At 39.7% G+C, this 23856-nt stretch overlaps 1 protein-coding gene across 5 annotated transcripts in view; it reads left to right on the top strand.

Annotated features, from left to right (window-relative positions):
* The window catches only part of DIP2B (disco interacting protein 2 homolog B), a 244992-nt gene that overhangs the window by 194668 nt on the left and 26468 nt on the right, over positions 1-23856 (top strand). For all 5 annotated transcript variants that reach the window (XM_060111725.1, XM_060111726.1, XM_060111724.1 and 2 more), the window contains 10 exons: positions 927-991; positions 3050-3143; positions 3616-3735; positions 5194-5308; positions 6112-6251; positions 6902-7038; positions 10324-10404; positions 13145-13272; positions 14993-15107; positions 19178-19379. In XM_060111725.1, the coding sequence (XP_059967708.1) occupies positions 927-991; positions 3050-3143; positions 3616-3735; positions 5194-5308; positions 6112-6251; positions 6902-7038; positions 10324-10404; positions 13145-13272; positions 14993-15107; positions 19178-19379 (1197 nt within the window). The remainder of the gene's footprint in view (positions 1-926; positions 992-3049; positions 3144-3615; positions 3736-5193; positions 5309-6111; positions 6252-6901; positions 7039-10323; positions 10405-13144; positions 13273-14992; positions 15108-19177; positions 19380-23856) is intronic.

Here is a 23856-nt window from a genome sequence, read left to right as displayed (position 1 = left end):
TATAGAGCTGCATTCTTGTTTGGTTAAAAATATATATGTTTGGGCTTCCCTGGTGGCGCAGTGGTTGAGAGTCCGCCTGCCGATGCAGGGGACACGGGTTCGTGCCCCGGTCCAGGAAGATCCCACATGCCACGGAACGGCTAGGCCCATGAGCCATGGCCACTGAGCCTGCACATCCGGAGCCTGTGCTCTGCAACGGGAGAGGCCACAGCAGTGAGAGGCCTGCATACCGAAAAAAAAAAAAATATATATATATATATATATATATATATATATATATATATATATGTATGTATGTATGTATGTATGTATGTTTGTGTGTGTAATGAAATCAATCAAAATGCTAACAAATGCAGTTGATTATTATATAATACATTCATATAATGGGTTATACGCTGAGGTATTAAAACTCATGTTCTTGAATATTAAAGATTGTTTCAGTATATCATTAAGTGGAAACAAATTAGATACAGTACCAATTTTGTTAGTCAAGTATCTATCTCTATATAAGCATTATAAGTATATAAGCTTAGAATTATATGTGCATGTATGTAGATATAATATATAGATATATACATACACCAACATTTTTTGTAGGAAGTGTAATTTTTTACATATGCTTGTGAAACTTCCAAAGTTTCTAAAACAAACATGTGTTCCTTATATAATTAGGAAAAAATTATCTCGAAGACAGTGCCAAAGTCAAGGAATTCCAAACTCATTGTTTCTTCTGTGACCACGTCACCCTGTGATCAGTCCCCCAGCCAATTTGAGGGGACCCTCAAGTAATTAGAAGACCCTGAGAACTTTTAGTGGTTTCTTTAAAAGTACCAAATCAGTTGTTTAATAGAGGCAAGTGACATAATTTTGCAACTTAACACTAAAGATGATTTCCTTGTGTTTTTTCCTATTTTTTTCTATTTTAGGGGAAACAGTAGTAAATGTTTTAGACTTTAAGAAGGATGCTGGGCTGTGGCATGGCATGTTTGCGGTAAGCTACACAGAATCAAGGCCTTTAGTGTAAATTGTGCTTATGATTCAGGTCACTGTGTGTGCTATGTAACCACAGCATCACTCAGTGCTTGTTTGAAATTTAAGCCCCTAAAAGATCAGTGGTATTTTCCAGGGGAATTTGATTTTGCAATACGAATGGTAATTTTTTTAAAGGAGAATGTAATTCTGTTTTTTCTTCATTGTGTGGTTGGGCATACCTTTCACATAATAGTATGTAGGAGAACTTAGGATCAAAAATCTTTTAAATATCTGCTATGATGACTCAAAGCTTAAAAATTTGTACAAATGGCTATATGTTTATTTATAATTTTCAAAAAACTGTGAGTCACCTCTTCTCTTTTCTAAAGAAAAGATTACTTAAATATATCTGGAACTTTGCAACTGTGTTTAATAATATCTAACCTTTCCATTGAACGAAATGTCTTGAATGAGTTCATGCTGCAATGAAAGAATAGAATAACAAGGTAGATGAGACTGCTTTCCATAATAGACGAACAGGTACCATCCTAAGGGAGTTAGAAAAAGGCGACTTCCTCCCAGCTGTGGCCTCAATTTTTATGGAAGAGGTGACAGTTGAATTGGACTAAAAAATGGGTAAGATGTAGCCATATAGAGATATTTGGGGGGTGGAAGTAGAAGGGGGGACATTTCAAGTGGGAAAAGCTACATATGGAGCATGCTGATTAGGAGGGGAGAGAGAAGAGATACAGTATCCTACAGTTGAAAGAACCTTTGAGAGTATCTCGTCACACATTGCAGGAGTCAGAGAAAGAGTAGGAAATGAAGCATGGGGAAGAGGAGCGGTTTCCCTTTTCTCCCAGGACCCCTCAAACTAGTAAAAAAAAAACCCACAAAACCCTTATTCCTTGAGCATACATGCTTTCTAGCTCTTTTCTAAAGTCCTTCCCATTTTGTTTTTTTAATCCGCGGTTAAGAAACCCTTGTGAGGAGTTAGAGGGAATCTTCTCTCTCTGATACACAGAGCAAGATAGGGACATGTGTGAAGAATTAGTTACACACACCATTCTTTCCCTGAAATCCATAGCTAGAAACCTGGGGGAGGGAGGAAAAAGAGGTTTACAGTGGTACTTTGGTATCTTTGGGCCACTTGGGTGGTGAACAAAATGGCTAGTCTAAGTACCAAGACTTAACTACTCTCAGGCTGGGTCTCTTTGGGGACAGGGGCTCCTGGGTATGTTCGGTTTGGGTGGCAGGAGAGACACCAAATTGCATGACCCCCTCAGGTTACTCAGCTTTATCTACTCAAACACCTAACAGGTCTGGGCAGGACCTCCGGTAAGCGACAGTGAAACGTTGATTTCTTGCGTTTTAAGACCCAGCCCTTTGTGGCATGTGGCAAGCATAAACATGATGAAAGCACTTAGAGGGTTGGAGAGCAGTTTGGCAGTTATCTGTTCAGCGGTAAAAGCACACATCCTATGACTCAGCAGTACAAGTTTTCTGTACGTACCCTAGAGAAACGCTTACACATGTGCCAGGTAAATGAGTATAAATATGTTCCTTGAAACATTGTTTGTAATTGCAAAAAAAAATTGTCAATAATAGGGAAATGCCCAAATAAATTGTGGTACAGTCATACTATAGAATACTATGCAGTAGGTCAAAAAAAATTGTATAGATCTCTTATACTGATGTACATAGATTTAGTTCTAGAACAATTTAAGTGAAAAAAAAAGCAAGTTGTAGATATATGTATAGCATGATGCCTTTTATGTTAAAAATATGTTTATGTTTCTCTGGGGATGAATATATATGTAAATACATGGGGAAAAGACTGGAAGGCTCCATGGCAGATTCATAACGATGATGATTTCTGAGGAGGAAAGAAGGGAACCAGGTTTGAGAATAGGTAGCAAAAGAGGCTTCAACCTTATAGTTAATATTTTCAATTTTTTTCAAAGAGCATGTGTTTGAGTATTGTATGGTTAAACTTGTTAACAAAGTATCAGTTCAGTTTTAAAATGCTAAGTATGTATTAGGTATTGATTACTTTTTATCTTTCTTTGCTTTTCAGAATGTAATGAATAAGATGCATACAATTAGTGTACCCTACTCTGTTATGAAGACTTGCCCTCTCTCTTGGGTCCAGAGAGTACATGCCCACAAAGGTAGTTACACACAGCATCTAAGCTTTGATTATGTGACTGTTTGCAATTTCAGGGATTTTCAAGTTGCTCTTCTAGAGACATAATTCTATGCCTTGGTGCCTTGACAGATTTTAGAGTTTGGTTATTAAACAATTAGATATGTTGTCTAGTTCATCTCAGTTGATGTCCATTCTTAAGAATTGTGCCTGAATCTGGGCCCTGAATTAGATTTATTGGGTGCTTTGGTGTTCGAAGCTTCCTTGGCTAGGATACAAGGCCTGCCTGCAGGTCACAGTGAGCAAAAGGCAGTCGTGCGTCCAGTCAGTCGCTGCTGCCTCAGAGCACCTGGAACAATTCCTTTGAAACCTTTTTTATTTTTGTCTAAGTGAAAATCGTGATTCCTAAAATAAGTAAAAAATGTTTTTATTATAATATACTAATATCTACCAAATTTAACATGTGTGTATTGACTTTATCTCTTTTGCATTTATAGCCAAGGTTGCTTTAGTAAAGTGCCGAGACTTGCACTGGGCTATGATGGCGCATCGGGACCAGAGAGACGTGAGCTTGAGCTCCCTCCGCATGTTGATTGTCACTGACGGGGCTAATCCCTGTGAGTATTTCTAGAGTGTCAGTCTGGGAATATCCTTTCCTTTGGTAGTCTGAGGTTTTCATCCCCTTTCTGTAAGCAATTTTTTTTTTAATATCTGTATTGAGAGATAATTCACATACCATAAAACTTGCCCATTTAAAGTACCCTTCAATGGGGGACTTCCCTGGTGGTCCAGTGGTTAAGACTTTGCCTTCCAATGCAGGGGGTGTGGGTTCGATCCCTGGTCGGGGAGCTAAGGTCCCACATGCCTCCTGGCCAAAAAACTAAAACATAAAACAACAGAAGCAATATTGTAGCAAATTCAATAAAGACTTTAAAAATGGTCCACATCAGAAAAAATCTTTAAAAAATTTTTTAAAAATAAAGTACAGTTCAATGGTTTCAGTATATTCACAGAGTTATACAACTATCACCATTGACCTGAATTTGGAACATCATCATCCCCAAAAGAAACCCCATACCCATTAGTAGTCACTCCCCATTTCCCATCCTCTGTCCCCTAGCCCTAGGCAACTGCTAATCTACTCCCTGTCTCTATATGTTTATCTATTCTGGAAATTTCACATAAATGTAGTCATGCTATATGTGGTCCTTTGTCACCGGCTCCTTTCACTTAGCATGTTTTCAAGGTCCCTCCATGTTGTAGCCTGTGTCTGTACTTTATTCCTTTATATTGCCATATAATATTCTATTGTATAGATATACTACATTTTATATAGTCATTCATCATTTGATGGATCTGTAAGCTTTTAAAACCACTCCATGCTCACTCATTTAGGTCCTTTCTCTATCATGTAACTAAAAAGAGCTATGAGAAGGTAACTTGATATAGCCAAGTGTCTGGACTTTATGTAAATTGCCTGTCACCAAATCTAAGGAGTTTGCAAAAGCTTTTAGAGATCTTACTGTGTTGCCTGCTTTTCCTGACAAGCATAAACATCTTGAGCCTCCACATGGTAGAATCAAGTAAAGCATTAGATACTACTATGTTCTTTGTCATCAGTGGATTTCTGTCAGTAGTCACAATGATCATCTTGGTATAAAACACAGACCTGGGACTGACCTTAGTAAGAAACAAGTCAGAGAATACATGAACAGGATGGAACTAAGCCAGAGTATTAGTAATGCATTGGCTAAACTGCAGTAGTTACTTCAGGAAGAGTTGCTTGCTTCCAAACTGGCTACCTGTTGCCTGCAGTGCATCTCTGCTATTGATTGGGCAGTTTGGTAGGAGGAGCCTTATTTTAAGTTGTAACTTTCAATAGTGTCACTGACCTTTCATGGGCTAGATGAGCATTTGTTTGTCCTTGAAACCTATCAACCATTTCACAGGCACAGTAAAATATTTGCATGGAATTGATGGTGTACAGATGTGTCAGCTTTCTATTCTTTACCAGTTTCCTGCAATAATGAAAATCGTATGTTCAGCTTTCAAGTTGATCTATTTCAACTTCTCAGGGTCTGTGTCATCCTGTGATGCCTTCCTGAGTCTGTTCCAAAGCCATGGTCTGAAACCTGAGGCCATCTGTCCATGTGCTACTTCTGCCGAAGCCATGACTGTCGCAATCCGCAGGTATCATTCACAATGTTGGTGCTCTTGATGTATGTTACAACTTTGATCAAATGTGTGGAATTGACCAGGTGATGACAAGGGGTGTGGTCTAATTTTCTGCTTCATAATCCTGAAAGTGAAAATGACTTTGTAAAGCAGTTTGAAGCATCTCATTTATTTTTCCCACTCTTGCCCTAAGTGTAACTGGTAAACTGAAGTTTTACTTTAGTTATTATCATCTCGTATTTGTGAATTAGTTCTTTTTCTGTCTTGTTTTGCCCTTCGGAATCCTTAGTTAGCATCTTAGACTACAAATAGACTGTTCTTGATTGTAGCTTATATATGCAAAGTACCTATATAGAGAGTACACCCAAGCCAGTATATTCCTTTTATGTATTTATTTTTTAATTGAAGTAGAGTTGATTTAGTGTTCTGCCAGTCTCTGCTGTACAGCAAAGTGACTTGGTTATACACATATATACCTTCTCTTTTATTTTATACAGTAGGACCTTGTTGTTTATCCATTCGAAATGTAATAGTTTGTATCTACCAACCCCAAATTCCCAGTCCATCCTGCTCCCTCCCCCTCCCCCTTGCAAGCCAGTATATTCTTAACAACTGATGAAAATTTACTTTTTCCATCTGAATGAAAGTTCACCATGCTTTGCACATGTAAATTAGATTAATTTGGCATGTTTTGGGTAGAGAAAAATGCGGATTTTTGTGTGTGTGGTAGCCAGAGGAAATTTCCTTTCCTACATGTTCATACTTTTCTCTTAGTGTCATTTCATTTGCCAAATTTCATGAGTTTATTTTGTTTTCAGGCCTGGAGTCCCAGGGGCCCCTTTGCCGGGAAGAGCCATTCTCTCCATGAATGGATTGAGCTATGGGGTAATACGAGTCAATACTGAAGATAAAAATTCAGCACTGACGGTTCAGGATGTGGGACATGTAATGCCCGGGGGTGAGTTCTCAGGAGCACCATTTGGTGTTTCATGAAGATTCGTCTTTAGAGATAGTGGAGCCTGATAAAATATGAGATCCAAAACCAGGAATCCAAACTTTAGTACTAAGTCACTTAATTTCTCAAAGCCTCTCTAAGAGTTAAGTGATTCTAATCATACTTATTTCTGGCAGAAATTGGATGATTTAATTGTGAATGTTTCAGTTACAGTTGTTCACATGGAAAGCTAAGTACTGAGTGATACTAAAGTTGTCTGGTTTTCACTGTAATTGCCAAGACGATGGGCTGGCAGAAAGTTAAGAGTACATTGCTTCCTGTGTGTTTGAATTTGATCTGTATAAGGGTAAATTAATTTAACCTGTTTCTTTGGACTTTGCAGTCATTTTTAATAAGTCACTGTCTTTAAAAGCTTCGGTCTGCATCTATTGTATGTTTTATTTGCTGAATTTAAAAAATTCTTTATTATCAGGGGTGAAAGGTGGAAATTTTAGATATACCTATGTAGCATCAGGTCTGTTTTTAACATTCCTGTTTGGTATTCTTACTTAATGCCACTCAGTGAATGCAAAACTTTCGTGGGTTCATAAGGATGAGACTGTTTTTTTGAAGGTTTTCCAGACTGTCCCTTGACTATACTTTCTGTACCCTAGGGATGATGTGCATTGTGAGACCCGATGGACCTCCCCAGCTCTGCAAAACAGATGAAATTGGAGAAATCTGTGTCAGCTCCAGAACAGGAGGCATGATGTACTTTGGGCTTGCTGGTGTGACAAAAAATACATTTGAGGTACATGACGTTAAAGTTTCATGGGGAATGTGTTGCGTGAGGTCAGTGTCACTAGGGCAGCTGAGCTGGCTGATGGGAAATAGCACAGTGTAGCTGTTGGGAGTGTGTGCTCCAGAGGTAGACTGCCTGAGGTCCAGCCCTGACTGCCATGCACTAGTTGAGCTGCTTAACCTCTCTGTGCCCCAATTTCCTTCTTTTTATATGTGAGTAATGATAGTATCTACCATAGGAATGTTGTGAGAACTAAATGAGTTAATGTTTATGGAATGCTTAGACCAGTACCTGGCACACAGGAAGTGCCCTTGTTTATCTCTTACATATATAAAGAGTAAGAGGCCTCACAGAAATTCACCCTGGTGAATGTGCCATGGTTTGAGCGTTGTAAGACCCAAAATTTAATTCTGAGAGTGTAGTGAGAATGGATCCATCTCTGAAGAGTAGGCTCAAGTTAACCACACTTGTAAAGACTAATGTAAACCAGAATGCCAGCTTCCTAATGAAAAACGAAAACCTGGCTTGTCACAGGGGCAGATTGTTGCCGTTATTCAGTCTTTCAGTGAGAGAAATATTTATTGAGCACCTTCTGCATGTCTGGCACTATTCTCCATGCTTGTGGTACCTCAGGAAAATACATAAAACTCAAATAGCTCATACTTCAGTGGAACTAGCACATCGTTTTTCTGCAGGCAGTTCTGCATGTGAAGCCAAATTGTAATGAAAGTTTTGCCTGGTGAGCCTGGAAATCAGAACAGGCATAATTAATTGTCGGTATTTCCTAATTGGGATTAACCTGCTTCAGGGTACCTTCTAGGGAAAAGAGAACTGCAGTTTATGGGCCACGTCCCCTTCACACTAGACAGGGCTTATATGACCACTGCCAATTTTCAGTCTTTGTGCTTCCCTTTTCTGTAACCTAGACTAGTGGTTCTCAGTCTCAATATGGCAGGGCACATCTGTCTACCATCCCATTTGAAAATCAGTGCATGTAATTATGTAATAATAGATGTAAATGGCAGGAGAGTGTTATCTATATGTGTGGTGTGATGTGGTGGCTGAAAAAGGCTCCATCATCTATGTTTATACAGCCTAAAATGGCATAATATATATTATTAAATGTCTATTATTACCACCACCACCACCATCATCATCATCATCATCATCATCATCATCACCACCACCATCACTGTCACTATCCCTACTACATTCTTGGCCTACCTTCAAAAGTTGTGACCAATTCATAAACTCTTAAAGCACATGTTTACTGCCATTCTCTTGGTTTACTTTCACAGGTGACTAATTATCTCTGCTGAGTTTTTATACATTTTACTAACTTAAATCTCACCTTATTTCTCTTTTAAGTGCTTGAACTACGTATGTTTCCAATATCTGAGTTTTTCTTCATTGCATTTTCCTTATATAAATAAGATCTTCAAGCAGTGTTTGAAGATACTAATAATATTTTATTACATTGCCTCCCCTGGGAGGGCAAGTGCCTAGCTAAAATTCTCAGATTTGTTACTAAGCTGCTAGGTCCACAGTGATGAAGAAATTTCGAAATCTGCAGGATAAATTTAATGACAGTGAAGTACAATAATAATACTAACCAAAAAAGGAGAAGAGAAAAATAAAAAAAATAAAATAAAAAAACAAAAAAAAAAGAAAAAAAGGAGAAGAAAACTGTTGCACTGGTTTTGCAAATTAAAGTTTCTAATATTTTTCTTACTGGATTCTTATATTTAAACCCTGAGAGAATTTTTCAATGTGGTTAACACTTCACTAGAACAAAAGATCTAAAAACGGCTGCTTAGAAAATAAAAGTGTGTTTAAAAAATAAGCTACTGGTAGGGAATTCCCTGGTGGTCCAGTGGTTAGGACTCCTTGCTTTCACTGCTGAGGGCCCAGGTTCATTCCCTGGTTGGGGAACTAAGATCTCACAAGCCGCGTGGTGCAGCCAGGAAAAAAAAAAAAAAAAAAGCTTCTGGTAAGAAAAACTTTGCAACACATACGAATGCAAAGAGCTAATTTTCCATTGTCATCTCTTACTAGCTATTTGATATGAGGCAAATGAAACTCTCTGTGCCTTTCTCATCTGTAAAATGAAAATATTAATTCTGTTTCATAGGGTTTTCTTGAGAATTAACTGTATTTACACCCATGCCTGGCACATGATAGCCATTTTATAAATGTTAGCTCTTGTTATAGTTGTTCCCTGTGTAAAAAAAGAAATCTTAAAAATTAAAGGGAAAAATCCAATCAAATAGAAATAATAGACAGGAGACATGACTAGGCTATTCACAAAAGAAATACAAATGGCCGGTAAACAAGGGAAAAGAAATTCATCCATGTTAGTAATAAATAAATGCTATTAAAATAACAGTGGGATTTCTTTTTTTGCCTCCCAGATTGGCAAAGTTTAGAAAAATTGATAACGTAATATTAGCCAGAGTATGGGAAAAACATTCTAATACGGTATTGGTGGAGTGTAAATTGCTATAATAATTTTGTAGGACAGCCTGTTAAAATTGAAAAGACTCATGCCTTTTGTACAAATGCACAGAAATATGTACAGCAGTATTCAGTAAAGCACTGTTCGTAATAGTGAAAAATTAGAATGACCTACCTAGCCAGAAGGACTGGTTACATTCTAATAGTGCTGATTCTGATGGTTTCCTGAGTACCGACTCTAGGCCAGGCACTGTGCTTGCATCTACAAATCTGTTTATATTCCCTTGATCTTTACCCTAAGCCTGTGATAGGCATTGAGAGTTCCATTTTATGGCTAAAGAAACTGAGGTATAGAGAAATGCAGGAACCTTCCCAAGGCCCACATTACTAGTAAGTGGCAAAGACAGACATTGAACTTACATCTGACTCCAAGGGCTATGTTATCTCATTCCCTCATGTGATGGTATATTATAGAACTCTTGTACAAAGAGAGCTAGATTGACTCTTACCAACTTGTAAAAGTATCCAAAATACATATACTATACGAAACACATATAATATATGAAAAAGCAAGTTACAAAATAGTATATATAATATGATCCCTTAAAAAAATTCTTAATATGTTAATATGTGAATCTAAAAAAGTCCGGAGAGGTAAACAACAAACTATAAATGTTTGTATGTCTTAAGCAGGTGGGATTACTGGATTCACTATTTTTTATAATTTTAGTTTTCAACAAGCATGTATTACTGTTTTAAATTCTTTTTTTTTTTAAGACTTTTTAAAAATCAAGTACTTTTTTTTTTAAGCTAACATTTTCACTTGCTTCCGTCTTTTAGGTGATTCCAGTGAATTCCGCAGGCTCTCCTGTTGGGGATGTACCATTCATCCGGTCAGGATTACTGGGGTTTGTAGGGCCAGTAAGTGACACTTTCATATTTGTTTTGGTGCATCTGATCCAAATATTTGTACTTTAGTTCACAGAACAAATTCTTATTAGTCCAAGAGTATTACAGGGCCTCTTAACTTATATTTAGAGCAGTTCCTGTAAAAATGTCATAAAATGAGTAATGTTTATTGCTCCAGTTACCCAAATTCATTTTATTGCTTCAAACTAAGACATTATCTTTTATTTTCGAAACTCTTTTCACTTATTCTTCCTATGTTGCATTGATTTGATTAATATATTTCAGTAAGTTAGAAGAGTGCTGAAAAAGTTACCTTCAATAGCAAAGGGAAACCATAATAGTGTACAAATCATTTTCATACAGCCTATCAGTACTACACCAGGTGTAACAGTAAATTCTCTGAATGAAAACAATTTGTTTTTCAGCAGGTGGTATTTACAGGCATTGGGTTTACAGAGACAATTAGGATACAAAACCTGTTCTCAAAGAGCTCACAGTTAGTTTCATGAGCCGGTGAGGAAGGCAGAGAGGCAGAGCATGAAGGGCTTTGCATGACATAATGGGAAGTTAGGATTTCATTTTGTAAGTAATAGACCTTCATTATCATAGTTGAGCCCACATACCTCCCTCCATCTCTTGATTACCTCCTTACCCTCTCTTTTTTCTCCTCATAACAGTTCAAGTTCTATAAGAAAAGATCTAATTTTATTTTATTTGTTCCCCACCATTTATGGGTGACGGTGGGGCTGAGGACATACCTCTAAGAGAATCACTCTCCTAGAAAGAGACATATACACCTACTGTCTTGACTTCTTCACTCAGCACCAAGAAATTCTCAGAGACCCTGCTCCTTTTAGCTTCCACTCCACTATTGAGGTCCAAGATGGCGCTCCAGCCATCACATCTGCATTCCAGGAAACAAGACGGAAGAAAGGGTGTAGCCCTACTGTCTCTTAAGAGAAATTCCCTGAAGCTGCTGAGCAACACTTCTGCTTACATCTCGTTGTTCTGAACTAGTCACCTGGCCACACATAGCTGCAAGGGAGGCTGAAATGCAGGCTTTATTTTGGTCAGCCATGCCCAGCTAGAAATTCTACTACTGTGAAAGAAATGGAAAAATAGATGTAGGAGGACTAGCAGTGACTGTCTTGTTCTCTTTATTCACTTCCACCGTAGGACTTTTCAAGACTGTGTTGAAGATGGCTGATTTTCTTCTGTCTTCCGGGATGACAGAAGGATGGGCCAGTAGCTTCTTGAGACTAGAGATTATGTCTTACTTACAAAGCCTAGTCAGTGTATGGCCTAGTCAGTGTATGGCACTACATTGTGCTTAGTAAATCAATTAGTGACATTCAAATGGAGAGGACTACTAGGTAATTCAATATATGTAAATGGTCCAAAAATTTAGGAATTCTATGATAAATGGGAAAAGTTAATTTATTGCAAATGGGTCTGGGAAAATTATTGACAAAAATTATATGGGGCTTCCCTGGTGGCGCAGTGGTTGGGAGTCCGCCTGCCGATGCAGGGGATACGGGTTCGTGCCCCGGTCCGGGAGGGTCCCACGTGCCGCGGAGCGGCTGGGCCTGTGAGCATGGCCGCTGAGCCTGTGCGTCCGGCCCACGTACCGCAAAAAAAAAAAAAAAAAAAAAAAAAAAAAAATTATATGAAATAATAAATAATAGAATTATTTATACAGTGATGCTTTGAGGACATTGACAGCAGACTTTCCTGCATCTCTGTTATTTTTTTGGAAAGGAGAGGCTCCTACAATTCCTTAGACCTTTCTTTATTAACTTATTTATAATATTACCGGATGGAAACGTTACCCTTATAAATGTGAGACATTCATTCTCACATTAAAACTGTTTTACTCTCTTCCTAATTCCAGTGTTAAATGGTCTAACAATCTTCTCCTCTGCATCCATCCCATGAATAAGTACAGAAAATGAACTAATACATAATCCTGGCTGGGAAAATGAACTGTGCTCATTTGGTATCCTAGTTGCTTTCTTATAAAATTCCTCCCTGGGACTTCCCTGGTGGTGCAGTGGTTAAGACTCCACACTTCCACTGCAAGGGGCACAGGTTTGATCCCTGGTCAGGGAACTAGGATCCCAACATGCCTTGCAGTGCGGCAAAAAAAATAAAATAAAATTCCTCCCTAAGAATGAATGTGGGGCTTCCCTGGTGGCGCAGTGGTTAAGAATCTGCCTGCCAATGCAGGAGACACAGGTTTGAGCCCTGGTCCGGGAACATCCCACATGCCGTGGAGCAACTAAGCCCATGAACCACAATTACTGAGCCTGCGCTCTGGGGCCCACGAGCCACAACTACTGAGCCTGCGTGCCTCAACTACTGAAGCCCGTACGCCTAGAGCCCGTGCTCCGCAACAAGAGAAGCCACCCCAGTGAGAAGCCTGCACACTGCAACGAAGAGTAGCCCCCGCTCGCGCAACTACAGAAAAGCCCGCGAACAGCAACAAAGACCCAGTGCAGTCAAAAATAAATAAATAAATAAATAAATAATTGTTAAAAGAATGAATATGAATGGATTCCCTTCTTATATACTATTAAGACCGCATTAATTGTAAGATGCCACTGATTCTGAGATGTCGAGATGTGAAACACTTTTTTAGAATCCATAAAATATGATATTTTCTTTCCTACAGTTTTTATGAGATTTATTTCAAGGCAGGAAGTAAAATGTCTGTTTTGCTATTTAAATTATGTAAATCATTATTACCTTTCAGGGCAGCTTGGTTTTCGTGGTTGGAAAAATGGATGGGTTACTGATGGTTAGTGGTCGAAGACATAATGCTGATGACATTGTTGCTACTGGATTGGCTGTTGAATCAATAAAGACTGTTTATAGAGGAAGGTGAGTAGTAGAGTTCAAAGGTTAGCACTTCCGGTGGAATCTAAAGATACCTCTGTAGGGTGATTTGAGTTGTATTCTGTAGATGCTCTAGATTAGGTTGTTTTTGATTAAGTGTAGCAGAAACCAGGCTGAATATTTATCTTAAAATGTCTGGTTCTTTGGCTGTAATTGAGGGGCTGTAACCATATCCTGTATTTCAGTTTTTAATTACTACTGTTTGTTGTATCCTGAAGACTGAGGAGACTTCTGAAACACTGAACTTCCTACATGCCTTCAATACAGAAGTTGCCCCATTCAGTCTAATTGAGATAGATGCTACTCTGTAGGAGTTTACATCTGAGAATTGTTCTCTTACTTGACTCTAAATTATTACCATTTTAATGTAGAGATTGACATAGTACATAAGTGCTAATTTCAAATTCCACGGATGAAGTCAATTAGATATCCTCTTTTCTTTGCTTATTAACTCAAGAAAGGATATTTGGCATATATTTGAGTAATTGATGTCCTGTTCAGTAGTTTTCAGTCATGGTTATATGTCTTTAAAGCAATCCTGGTGTCCCTTAGTTTTTGAAGCAGTAGAAAAATTAAACCACTAGAGAACCAGTTCTTGAAATGTATAGTTTTTTGTAATGGTGTGGCTTCCTGTGAGATGTAAACTCCATGGGGTACTGGACCTTCTGTCTTTGGTCACGGTCACATCCCCGGCACTCAGCACAGCCCCTGGCATGCAGTAGGTGTTCATTAAATACGTGTGGATGAAAGGAAAGAAGGTAAGGAGGTGGTCAGGCTTGCTGGCGTTCTCAGCCCTCCAGTGCCTTCCCATTATTTCATACATTCATTCAGCAAGCGTTTATTGGGTGCCAACTGTGTGCCACTGTGCTGGATGCTCAGGGTGTGGCAGTGAACAACACAGGCCACGTCTCTGCCCGTGGGAACTCACATTCTCATTGGGGGAAGAGCAGGTAACCACATAGGGAAACGGATACTACGTGAGCTGGTGATGAGTGCTGTGCAGGAAGGACACACGGGGTGGTGGTGCCTGCGGGTTATACGGGGAGTCTGGGAATGCCTCACTAGCAGGGGGACGTTTGAGCCGAGACCTCACTCAGCATCCCCCTCCCCCCGCCTCCAGGTCCTCGGTGACCACCTGGGCGGGTCTGACCTCTCCCCACCACTCTCTGCTTCACCACCCTGCTCCAGGCACACTGGCCTTCTTGCTGTTCCTCAAACCTGCCAAGCTCGTTCCTACCTCAGAACCTTTTCGCTTTCCGTTCCTTCTGCCGGGAAACCTCTTCCTCCAGATCTCCGCGCGGCTCGCGTCCTCACCTCATTCAGGTCTCTGCTCCAATGTCCGCTCCTCAGGGAGGCGCTGCCCGCCCCCCACCACCCCCCCCCCGACCCACACACTGCACGCCCCCGCCCTGCCTCGGTCCCCCGGTGTATAGCGCGACGTGATTGTTCTGTCTCTGACACGCAAGCTCCACAAAGACAGGGACTTCAGCTTATTTATCGCTACGTCCCAATATTCACGACAGTGGCGCTTAGTACACGTTTTTGAGTCCTCGTTTTGATGGTAATTATTGTGACGTTTTCTTTTCTAAACTAGTCCTTCCTGGGCAGTGCGGTGGGGATGTCTCCTCTCTGTAATTCCAACTGAGCAAAGCAAATAGGACTGGTTGTGAAGGGAGTCCTGATGTGTTTGATCTGTCTCTCTTAGAATTGCTGTGTTTTCTGTGTCTGTATTTTATGATGAGCGCATCGTGGTGGTTGCGGAACAAAGACCTGACGCTTCCGAGGAAGATAGTTTCCAGTGGATGAGCCGTGTGCTACAGGTGAGCGCACCTGGGGTGTCTGTCGGGGAGGCTGACTTTGCTGTCAAAGGCAGCAGAAGCCACTGCTGAAGCATTTTCTTCAGTGGACCAGTTATGTTTCCTTGTTTTTTTTCCCTGCCAGTAGCTACTCAAATATTCTAGCTACTGTTAGCAAAAGCAGATAATACCACACCTCCTTGTGTACCACAAAGTATTTTTCTGCTCAGGTTGTCAAAAACAATTGAATTTGACTTGCCTCAGCAAGTTCTTTCACTCTTTTGTGCCTGAGTGTTAACTACCCATCAACATTTTAACTGTCCAAATGTGGAACACATCTTTGACATAATCAGTCTCCATGTCAACAGCTGTGGTCTTACTGCATGCTACAAGTGGTGCCTAGAGTGTGAGGAATCCAATATGAGCTGCTGTTCTTACTTTGAAGGAGCTTTACTGTGGAGTTAGAGATCTAGGTGAAGTAAACCACTAGGGAAGGAGAAAGATATGGGCTCAGTATAAGGGAAATGTTTCTAGGGGAGCAGGCTAGAATGGTGAAGAGAGCCTAGTATTCATTTAGAATCATACTTTGAATCCCAGCTCCACTCCCTACCACATAAGTGCCTTTAGGCAGCTTACTTAACCTCACTGAGTTTATTTTCTCATCTGTAAAGTGGGGATAAAATTATCTATGTTACAGAGCTATTGGGAGGTTAATTGATGGTAATTAGATAATGAATTGAAATATTTAGTGCCTGCCTTCAGTAAAAGATGATGGTGATTATTATTAATATAAAAAAGAATAATCATAAGCATATCTCCAATAAGGAGTTTAGGGAGGCCCGCTCTATCTTAAATAACATTCCCTTTCACTCTCTGTCCCCTCACTCTTTTCTATTTTCTGCTTAGTATTTATCAGCATATAAGTGTCTTTATATTTATTGTTTTCTATATCCACTATAATAGAAGACCCATGAAAGTCAAGAGTTACTCTCTCTTGTTCCTGTTAGTCCAGAACCAGATAGCTGTGCCAGCACATCATCAGAGTAGGCTCAGCAAATATTTGTTGGATAAATGGATGGTCCAGAGAAAGCATGGACTGTCCTTACCATTCAACTTATATGTATTGGGATTGTTCCCAATGTCTATAACTTGTCTGCTTGGGGCATTTGGATTTATTTACTGCCAGTTAGTAGTAATGTTGTAGAAATGTTATAAGCATGAGATGTGTGATAGCACTAGATGACTTTTAAGATTCTTCCTATCTGCAGGGTCTGTGATTCTGAATTATCAGTTGGTATAGCATAGGCTGTTTATAGTGCAAAATCAGAGAAAGGAAAGAGAATACTGAAGATAGACTAGATAGAAAAAACTGTGAAGAAAGTGGGACTGGGTGATCTCTGAAAGACGGTTAATAATCAGACCTGCAAAGAGAATTTGTTTATACTGTTCATATTTTCAAACACACTGCTTATTTCATTCAGAAAGAACTTTGGGGGATAGTGGTAGAATCTTGTGGTGAATTATGTATTTTTTCCAGTTACAGGAAGCAAATTTCCCAGGTGGTTATTTTTCCCTGGAAAGCAACTATAGGAATTAAATTCAGTGCTAATTTACTAATCCAAATTTTTGTTAAAGTCATTTGGGATCTGATTTGGGTGTGAAATAAGAAGGCATTATCTTATATGTAGCTTCTCTGCTGGGGGTACTTGGATTCATAGTAGAAAATTAAGAACTCCATATGTTCTGGTAGGTTAGAGCCCAGAGGTTGTTTAATTCCAGGCCTGTGTATGATATAAACTAAACACCTAACTCAGCACCTTCTAAGGAACATTATCAGTGGATGACTTACCAGGTGGCGTATTTTCAGTGAGGAATCCAGGCTACACATGATACATTTGCTAACTTCCTGTATATTCTAAGATACCCAAGACTTAGAAACTCTTACAGACTTCCCATTTCCTAGTTATCTCTGTTGGTTAGTGGATTAGTCTGAAGAATATGCTTTTCAAGTTTATTCCTCTGCCCTTTTAAGTCATTTTAATAAAAGGCCTTGTCTGTCTTTTATGACTCTTGGTCCATTCGTCTTCTCAGGCTGGATCTCCTTTTCAGTAAGATTTGTGGGTAGTACAAAAGAACCCTCTCAACTGGCATGTTTAGAAATGGTATTGATAGTTGGTCAGTTAGTTTTCAAAGGTGATTGAAGCAGAAAACCATAACAATGAGAAATTCTTCAAGTATTAAATTTTAACACAAAACATAACAAGCATGCCTTTATTTGATGCAGAGGCGTGTGAGTGTGAGTTACACCAGTTTGAGTTCCAGGTCAGCTTACTTCCATAAACTACATCCAAAAGCATTGTCTTTGGTTTCTGGTTTCATTTCCTTTAAGTTAGACTAGAACATGAGTATTTGAAAAGAAAACTTGCCCATTCCTATCAACAGTAGGAGTTCACCTCTAATGAGTCTTTCAAAAGCATATCTCTTCCTATTTTGCATTCATATTTTATCAGTGGATATAATAGTTAACTATATGAGCACAGTAACAAGAACAGCAGCTGTAAAAGGTATAGAAGCAGGCACAGCTCACACTCAGTGAGCGCACAGGTGCGTGGCTTGGAACAGGGGTGCGCCGAGGGAGCTGTTGGCCTTCAGGACTCGGTGTGCAGTGGGCCTCACCTGGATGTTTTGCAAAGGGGATGCCTAGTAACCTGGTGAACCACTTAAGCAAGGGCTTACTTACAGAGCTTCTGTTTTGTTCATAATAAAAATACTGGGACTTCCCTGGTGGCACAGTGGTTAAGAATCCACCTGCCAATGCAGGGGACATGGGTTCAAGCCCTGGTCCGGGAAGATCCCACATGCCACGGAGCAGCTAAGCCCGTGTGCCACAACTACTGAGCCTGCGTGCCACAATTACTGAAGCCTGCGCACCTAGAGCCCATGCTCCGCGACAAGCCACTGCAATGAGGAGCCCGTGCACCACAACGAAGAGTAGCCCCCGCTCGCTGCAACTAGAGAAAGCCCGCACGCAGCAACGAAGACCCAGTGCAGCCAAAATTAAATAAATAAAATAAATAAATTTATTAAAAAATAAATAAATAAAATTTAAAAATTTTTAAAAAATTAAAAATAAAAATACTTTGCCTCTGTTTAATTGAGCTATGTTGGACAGCTAAAATATTAAAAGAACCGAAACAAATTTCTAGGTTTTGGACATTATCAACCAAGAGAGAACATACTGGGCTTCCCTGGTGGCGCAGTGGTTAGGAATCTGCCTGCCAGTGCAGGGGACACAGGTTCATGCCCCAGTCCAGGAAGATCCCACATGCCACGGAGCGGCTAGGCCCGTGAGCCACAACTACTGAGCCTGCTCATCTGGAGCGTGTGCTCCGCAACGGGAGAGGCTGCGACAGTGAGAGGCCCGCGCACCGCGATGAAGAGTGGCCCCCGCTCGCCGCAACTGGAGAAAGCTCTCACACAGAAACGAAGACCCAACACAGCCAAAAATAAATATAAAATAAATTAATTAATTTAAAAAAAAAAGAACATACTGAGGCTTGCAAATCAGTATCCACCTCTGTCCATTTAGATTGTACTGGGTTGGCCAATACCTCACCACTCTGCCATCACTGGAAGGATTAGGTACCTTTAGATGTATGGGATCCTAATAATCTACCAGATTCTAGACCTAGAATGGAGAGAGAAAGAAAACCTCTAGGGCTTCCCTGGTGGCGTGGTGGTTAAGAATCCGCCTGCTAAAGCAGGGGACACGGGTTCGAGCCCTAGTCCAGGAAGATCCCACATGCCGCGGAGCAACTGAGCCTGTGCTCTAGAGCCCGCGAGCCACAACTACTGAAGCCCTCGCGCCTAGAGCCCGTGCTCCGCAACAGGAGAAGCCACCGCAGTGAGAAGCCCACACACCGCAACAAAGAGTAGCCCCCGCTCGCCGAAACTAGAGCAAGCCCACGCACGGCAACAAAGACCCAAGCAGCCAAAAATAAAACTCTTAGAGTAGAATAATGCATTGTGTTAGGAGGATGTCAAATGTCGTAAAATTAATCTCACTGAGTGTTTTTTTGTTTGTATTTTTCTAGGCAATCGATAGCATTCATCAAGTGGGAGTTTATTGTCTTGCTCTGGTGCCTGCCAATACTCTGCCCAAAACTCCACTGGGAGGGATCCACATATCTCAGACGAAACAGCTCTTTCTGGAGGGGTCGCTACATCCTTGTAATATCCTCATGTGCCCACATACATGCGTGACCAATTTGCCAAAACCCCGGCAAAAGCAACCAGGTAAGAATGCTGGCTTTGAAGGCATGACGTTAAAACTGTAACTTGAAGAAGCTGAATTCTCTCCGCATGATTTTTTTCTCTGGAGTTGGAAAGATTACAAAGTTACAAAGATTAGTAAGTAACATGAGAATAGGATCAGCTGACCAAAAGCAGGAAGGAGTGAGATTTTGTAAAGTCGCTTTTCCAGGTTTGCTGTTGGCTCGGTCTTCTGAGTACTTCTCAGTAGAGTGCCTCCACTTTCCCTGCGTGTAAGGTATGGGGTCAAGGTGATCGAATCCCACTGGTGGAGGGAGAATAAAGCAAGTCCTGTAAGGGAAGGTTCTGATAATAAGAACAGCTGGTATTTATTGAGGCTTACTAAAAGCCAAATATTAGCTATACATTTTACAAATATGATCCTAGATCTTTGCCCTCAGCTGTGCAAAGTAAAGTTCAGAAAAGTTAAGAATTGTGCCCAAATCATATAGCTGGTTAGTGACAGAGGTGAGATAAATAGCATGTTTTGCATTTGCCATATTCCTATGAATTCAAGATGCAAGTAGAAGTATGTGAATTGTCATATGAAACAAGGAAAAAACCAAATAGTCAATTTTACCATTTTGCCTAATTTCTGAACAAACCTAGGTTGTAGGGCTAATGAGTAGGAGACTAAAGGCAGGAGTAAGTGATTGATGGTCAGTCATGTTAAAATATCTGTTCAATCCAACATGAAGTCATTAAGTTTTATTGATGCTTTTTCATTTTAATTGAGAAGTTAATGAGAGCCTCCCAGTTTCTTGTATGCCTGGGAACACATGAGAGCCAAAATCTGGCCTTTACAGTTCCCACTGCTACCACATACACTCACACACACATACACACAGTGGGAAGATTAGGAAGTCAAAGGGAAGTATGGCATTTAATTATATTTCCATTAAGACCGCTTTTGCTGAAAGATAAATATGATATACAATAATAAAATAAAAGGTAAGCCTCTGACTCTCTAGGATATTTTTATTAGGATATTACAGTGTTAATCTCTGCTTTGCAGTAGTTATTACTTCAGTGGTCTGGTGGCTGAAGATCTTGTCACATTTGGTTATATATCTGTTATTGTCAACTCGCCAAGTAACCTTATCTTAGTATCAGTGTGTATAGAGCTAAAGTATATATGATATTTATCAGTTTCTGCTAGTGGAAATGAGAGTTTATGGAGGCTGATATTCTAAAGGGGCAGTTAGAATCAAGTCTGTACTAATCAAGAAATAAGTATCTTCATATTTCCTGCCAAAGTGTCTGATGGATATGTAAAACATACAACTCCTTCTCCATCTCGTATTCTGTTATACTGAAGTCCTACATTCGTCATATGAGTAAAATCCTATTTTAAATAGCATTTAATCTAGAATTCCTTTAAGAAAGCTTTCATTTCAGTAGATGCTTAAAGGATGCAACTCAGAGACATAGTAGTTGCTTAAAACATTGCCTTTGCTAGCCAGATTTCACCCAGTTTTACTAAATGATGAAACTTGTATAAAAGGTTTATTCCTAAGCCCTCATAGGCATTAGCCCTCTGATGAAAGCATTAGGTTTGGATTCTTTGTTTTTGCTGTCTGTTGTGATGGTCTGCTAAAATCTTAGTGGAATGCGTATGGGTCAGACCAAAGCAACTTGAAAATTGTGGCATAGGTGGAGCAGACATGATGTGGGGATAGCATGAGAGGATGGGGTTTAAGAAGAATACAGGAGCATGGAGATGGTTGGGAATGAAGTAAAAAAGGAAAGGAGAGGAAAAGGAAGATAGAAATGGTGTTAAGATAGCCCAGTGACAAAAATCTCATTGAGATGTCTGTTAAGCTATCATGTAAAGAATGGGAATGTGTTAGGACTGGTTTTGGCTGCACGTTTCAGAAGAACATAACGGCTGCTTAAACAAGAGACAAGTTTTTTCTTTCTCAGGTGAAAGAAATCCAGAGCTAGGCAGTCCAAGGCTAGGATGGAACTGGCTAGGAACCCTCAGTCACTGTTGGTCCAGCTTCCCATCTTACTGCGTTGGCATTGTTATCAGTTAACTATTGTTATAGATGTGCTGCATAACAAATAATCCTAAAACTCAGTGGTTTAAAGTAAGAAGCATTTATTTTTCACTCATGGAATGTGGATCTGCTGAACCTGGCTGGGATCAGCTGGCCTTGGCTTGGCTCCAGGCTGTAGGTTGGGTTCAGGCCTGTTCCATGTGTCTCCTCATCATGGGACCAGCAGCTACCTGTGCCATATTTTCCTCAAGGCAGATGGCAAAAGCAAGAAGCAGGCCAAACCATACAAGCATACTTAAAGCTTCTGTTTGCTTCATGTTTCCTAACATTTTATTGTCCAAAACAAGTCGGACCATGCCCAAAGTCAATGGAGCAGAGAGATATATACTCCTCTCATGTAATCACAGCAAGGAAGACTTGTAAGAAAATAAAACGATCTGCCACAGCCAGCCTTAGCATACTGCCTCAGGGTTCATTTAAGCTCCTGACCTCCAGCCATCAGTTCTACATTCCAGCTAGCAGGTGGGAGAAGAAGACAAAGAAGGGAATACCCTTCCCCTTTAAACATATTTTCTAGAAATCGCACATATTACTTACTCTTACCTATTATTCTCCCACACTAAAGAATATAGTCTTTATTCCAGGCATTTGCCCAGCTAAAAACTGGGGGTTGTGTTTTTAAGGAAAAAGAGGAGAATAGGGCTTAATGACTAGCAGTCTTTGCCACTGGAAATTTACAGAATTTTGTGGAGAAAATAAGAAGACATATTACAGGTACAGCACAGTATCAGCCATTAGCCTCCTAGATGTTATTGCTTTCAGTAATTTTTCACTCTTTGACTCATAGTTTCAAGAAATGCACACAGAAGGACCTCAAGAAATTACTGCTGAATTATTTTTGTCATTTTAAATTACTCTGAAAAATTCACTTTTTAAAATGTCACACCTTTATTAACTTTACAGTGTGAGTCCAGGAATGGGCAACTTACACAGTCATATATAGTCTGAGTCCTGCCTGTATAAAAAAGGCTGTCTCCAACATAATATATCTGTTAAAGTATTATGCAGTCTCTTGGGAAAGAATTTTGCATATTGTATTGGATTGGCCAAAATGTTCCTTCAGTTTTTAAGTAAAAATAAAAGACATTTTTCATTTTCACCAAGAACTTTATTGAACAGCATATTCATCATTTTATTCCAGTACCTTCTGCCATTTTTCAGGCAACTTCATAATTCTATCTTCCCAAACCTTTTTCTTTTTGAGCAAAGAACGGTTCCAGGTGCCTTTTACAGTCTTCCAGGGAATTGAATCTTTTTCCATTGAGAGAATTTTGTTAAGACCGAAATAAATGGAAATCTGAAGGTGCAATGTCTGGTGAATACAGCGGGTGAATCAGAACTTCCCAGCCAAGCTGTAACAGTTTTTGCCTGGTCATCAAAGAAACATGTATTCTTGCGTTATCCTGATGGAAGATGATGCGTTTTCTGACTAATTCCACTTTTCGTCAAGTGCTGCTTTCAACTGGTCAAATTGGAAGCAGTACTTGTTGGAATTAGTCATTTGATTTTCCAGAAGGAGCTCATAATAGAGGACTCCCTTCCAATCCCACTATATACACCTTTGGATGAAGACTAGCCTGTAGTGTGGTTGGTGTTGGTTCATTTCGCTTGCCCCACAATCTCTTCTGTTCCACATTATTGTACAGTATCCACTTTTCATCTCCTGTCACGATTTGTTTTAAAAACGGAACGTTTTCATGACATTTCAGTAGAGAATCGTGAGCAGAAATACGGTCAAGAAGGGTTTTTTTTGCTTAACTTATGTGGAACACAAACATCAAAGCAATTAACGTAACCAAGCTGGTGCAAATGATTTTCAGCGATTGATTTGGATATTTTGAGTATGTTAGCTATCTCCCGCGTGGTATAATATGGATTGTTCTCAATTAATGATTCGATTTGATCGCTATCAACTTCAACTGGTTTACTCAACCGTGGAGCATCGTCCAGCGAGAAATCTCCAGCACTAAACTTTGCAAACCACTTTTGACATATTCGATCAGTCACAGCACCTTCTTCATACACTGCACAAATCTTTCTGTGCGTTTCAGTTGCGTTTTTACCTTTTTTGAAATAATAAAGCATTATATGCCGAAAATGTTGCTTTTTTTCCTTCTATCTTCAATATTAAAATGGCTACACAAAAATTCACCAATTTTGATAAGTTTTTTTTAAAATGCACACTGATATGACAGCTGCCATAATACAGTAACAAAATTGTTTCGAATGAAGTTAAAGACAGCTAAGCACTACTAGAGCCATCTTACGGAAAAAACCAAACGAACCTTTTGGCCACCCAATACTTAAAATTTCAATGGACATACACTTTGTAGATGAAAACTGTTTAGCAGCGTATTGGAGTTCTTTACCCTTAGGGTGTGGTTTTTTTTTTAGTTTAAAAT

The sequence above is a fragment of the Mesoplodon densirostris genome, chromosome 11, assembly GCF_025265405.1.
Source record: "Mesoplodon densirostris isolate mMesDen1 chromosome 11, mMesDen1 primary haplotype, whole genome shotgun sequence".
Lineage (NCBI taxonomy): Eukaryota > Metazoa > Chordata > Mammalia > Artiodactyla > Ziphiidae > Mesoplodon > Mesoplodon densirostris.
The sequence above is the reverse complement of the archived record's forward strand: the minus strand, read 5'-3'. Positions and strand labels throughout refer to the sequence as shown.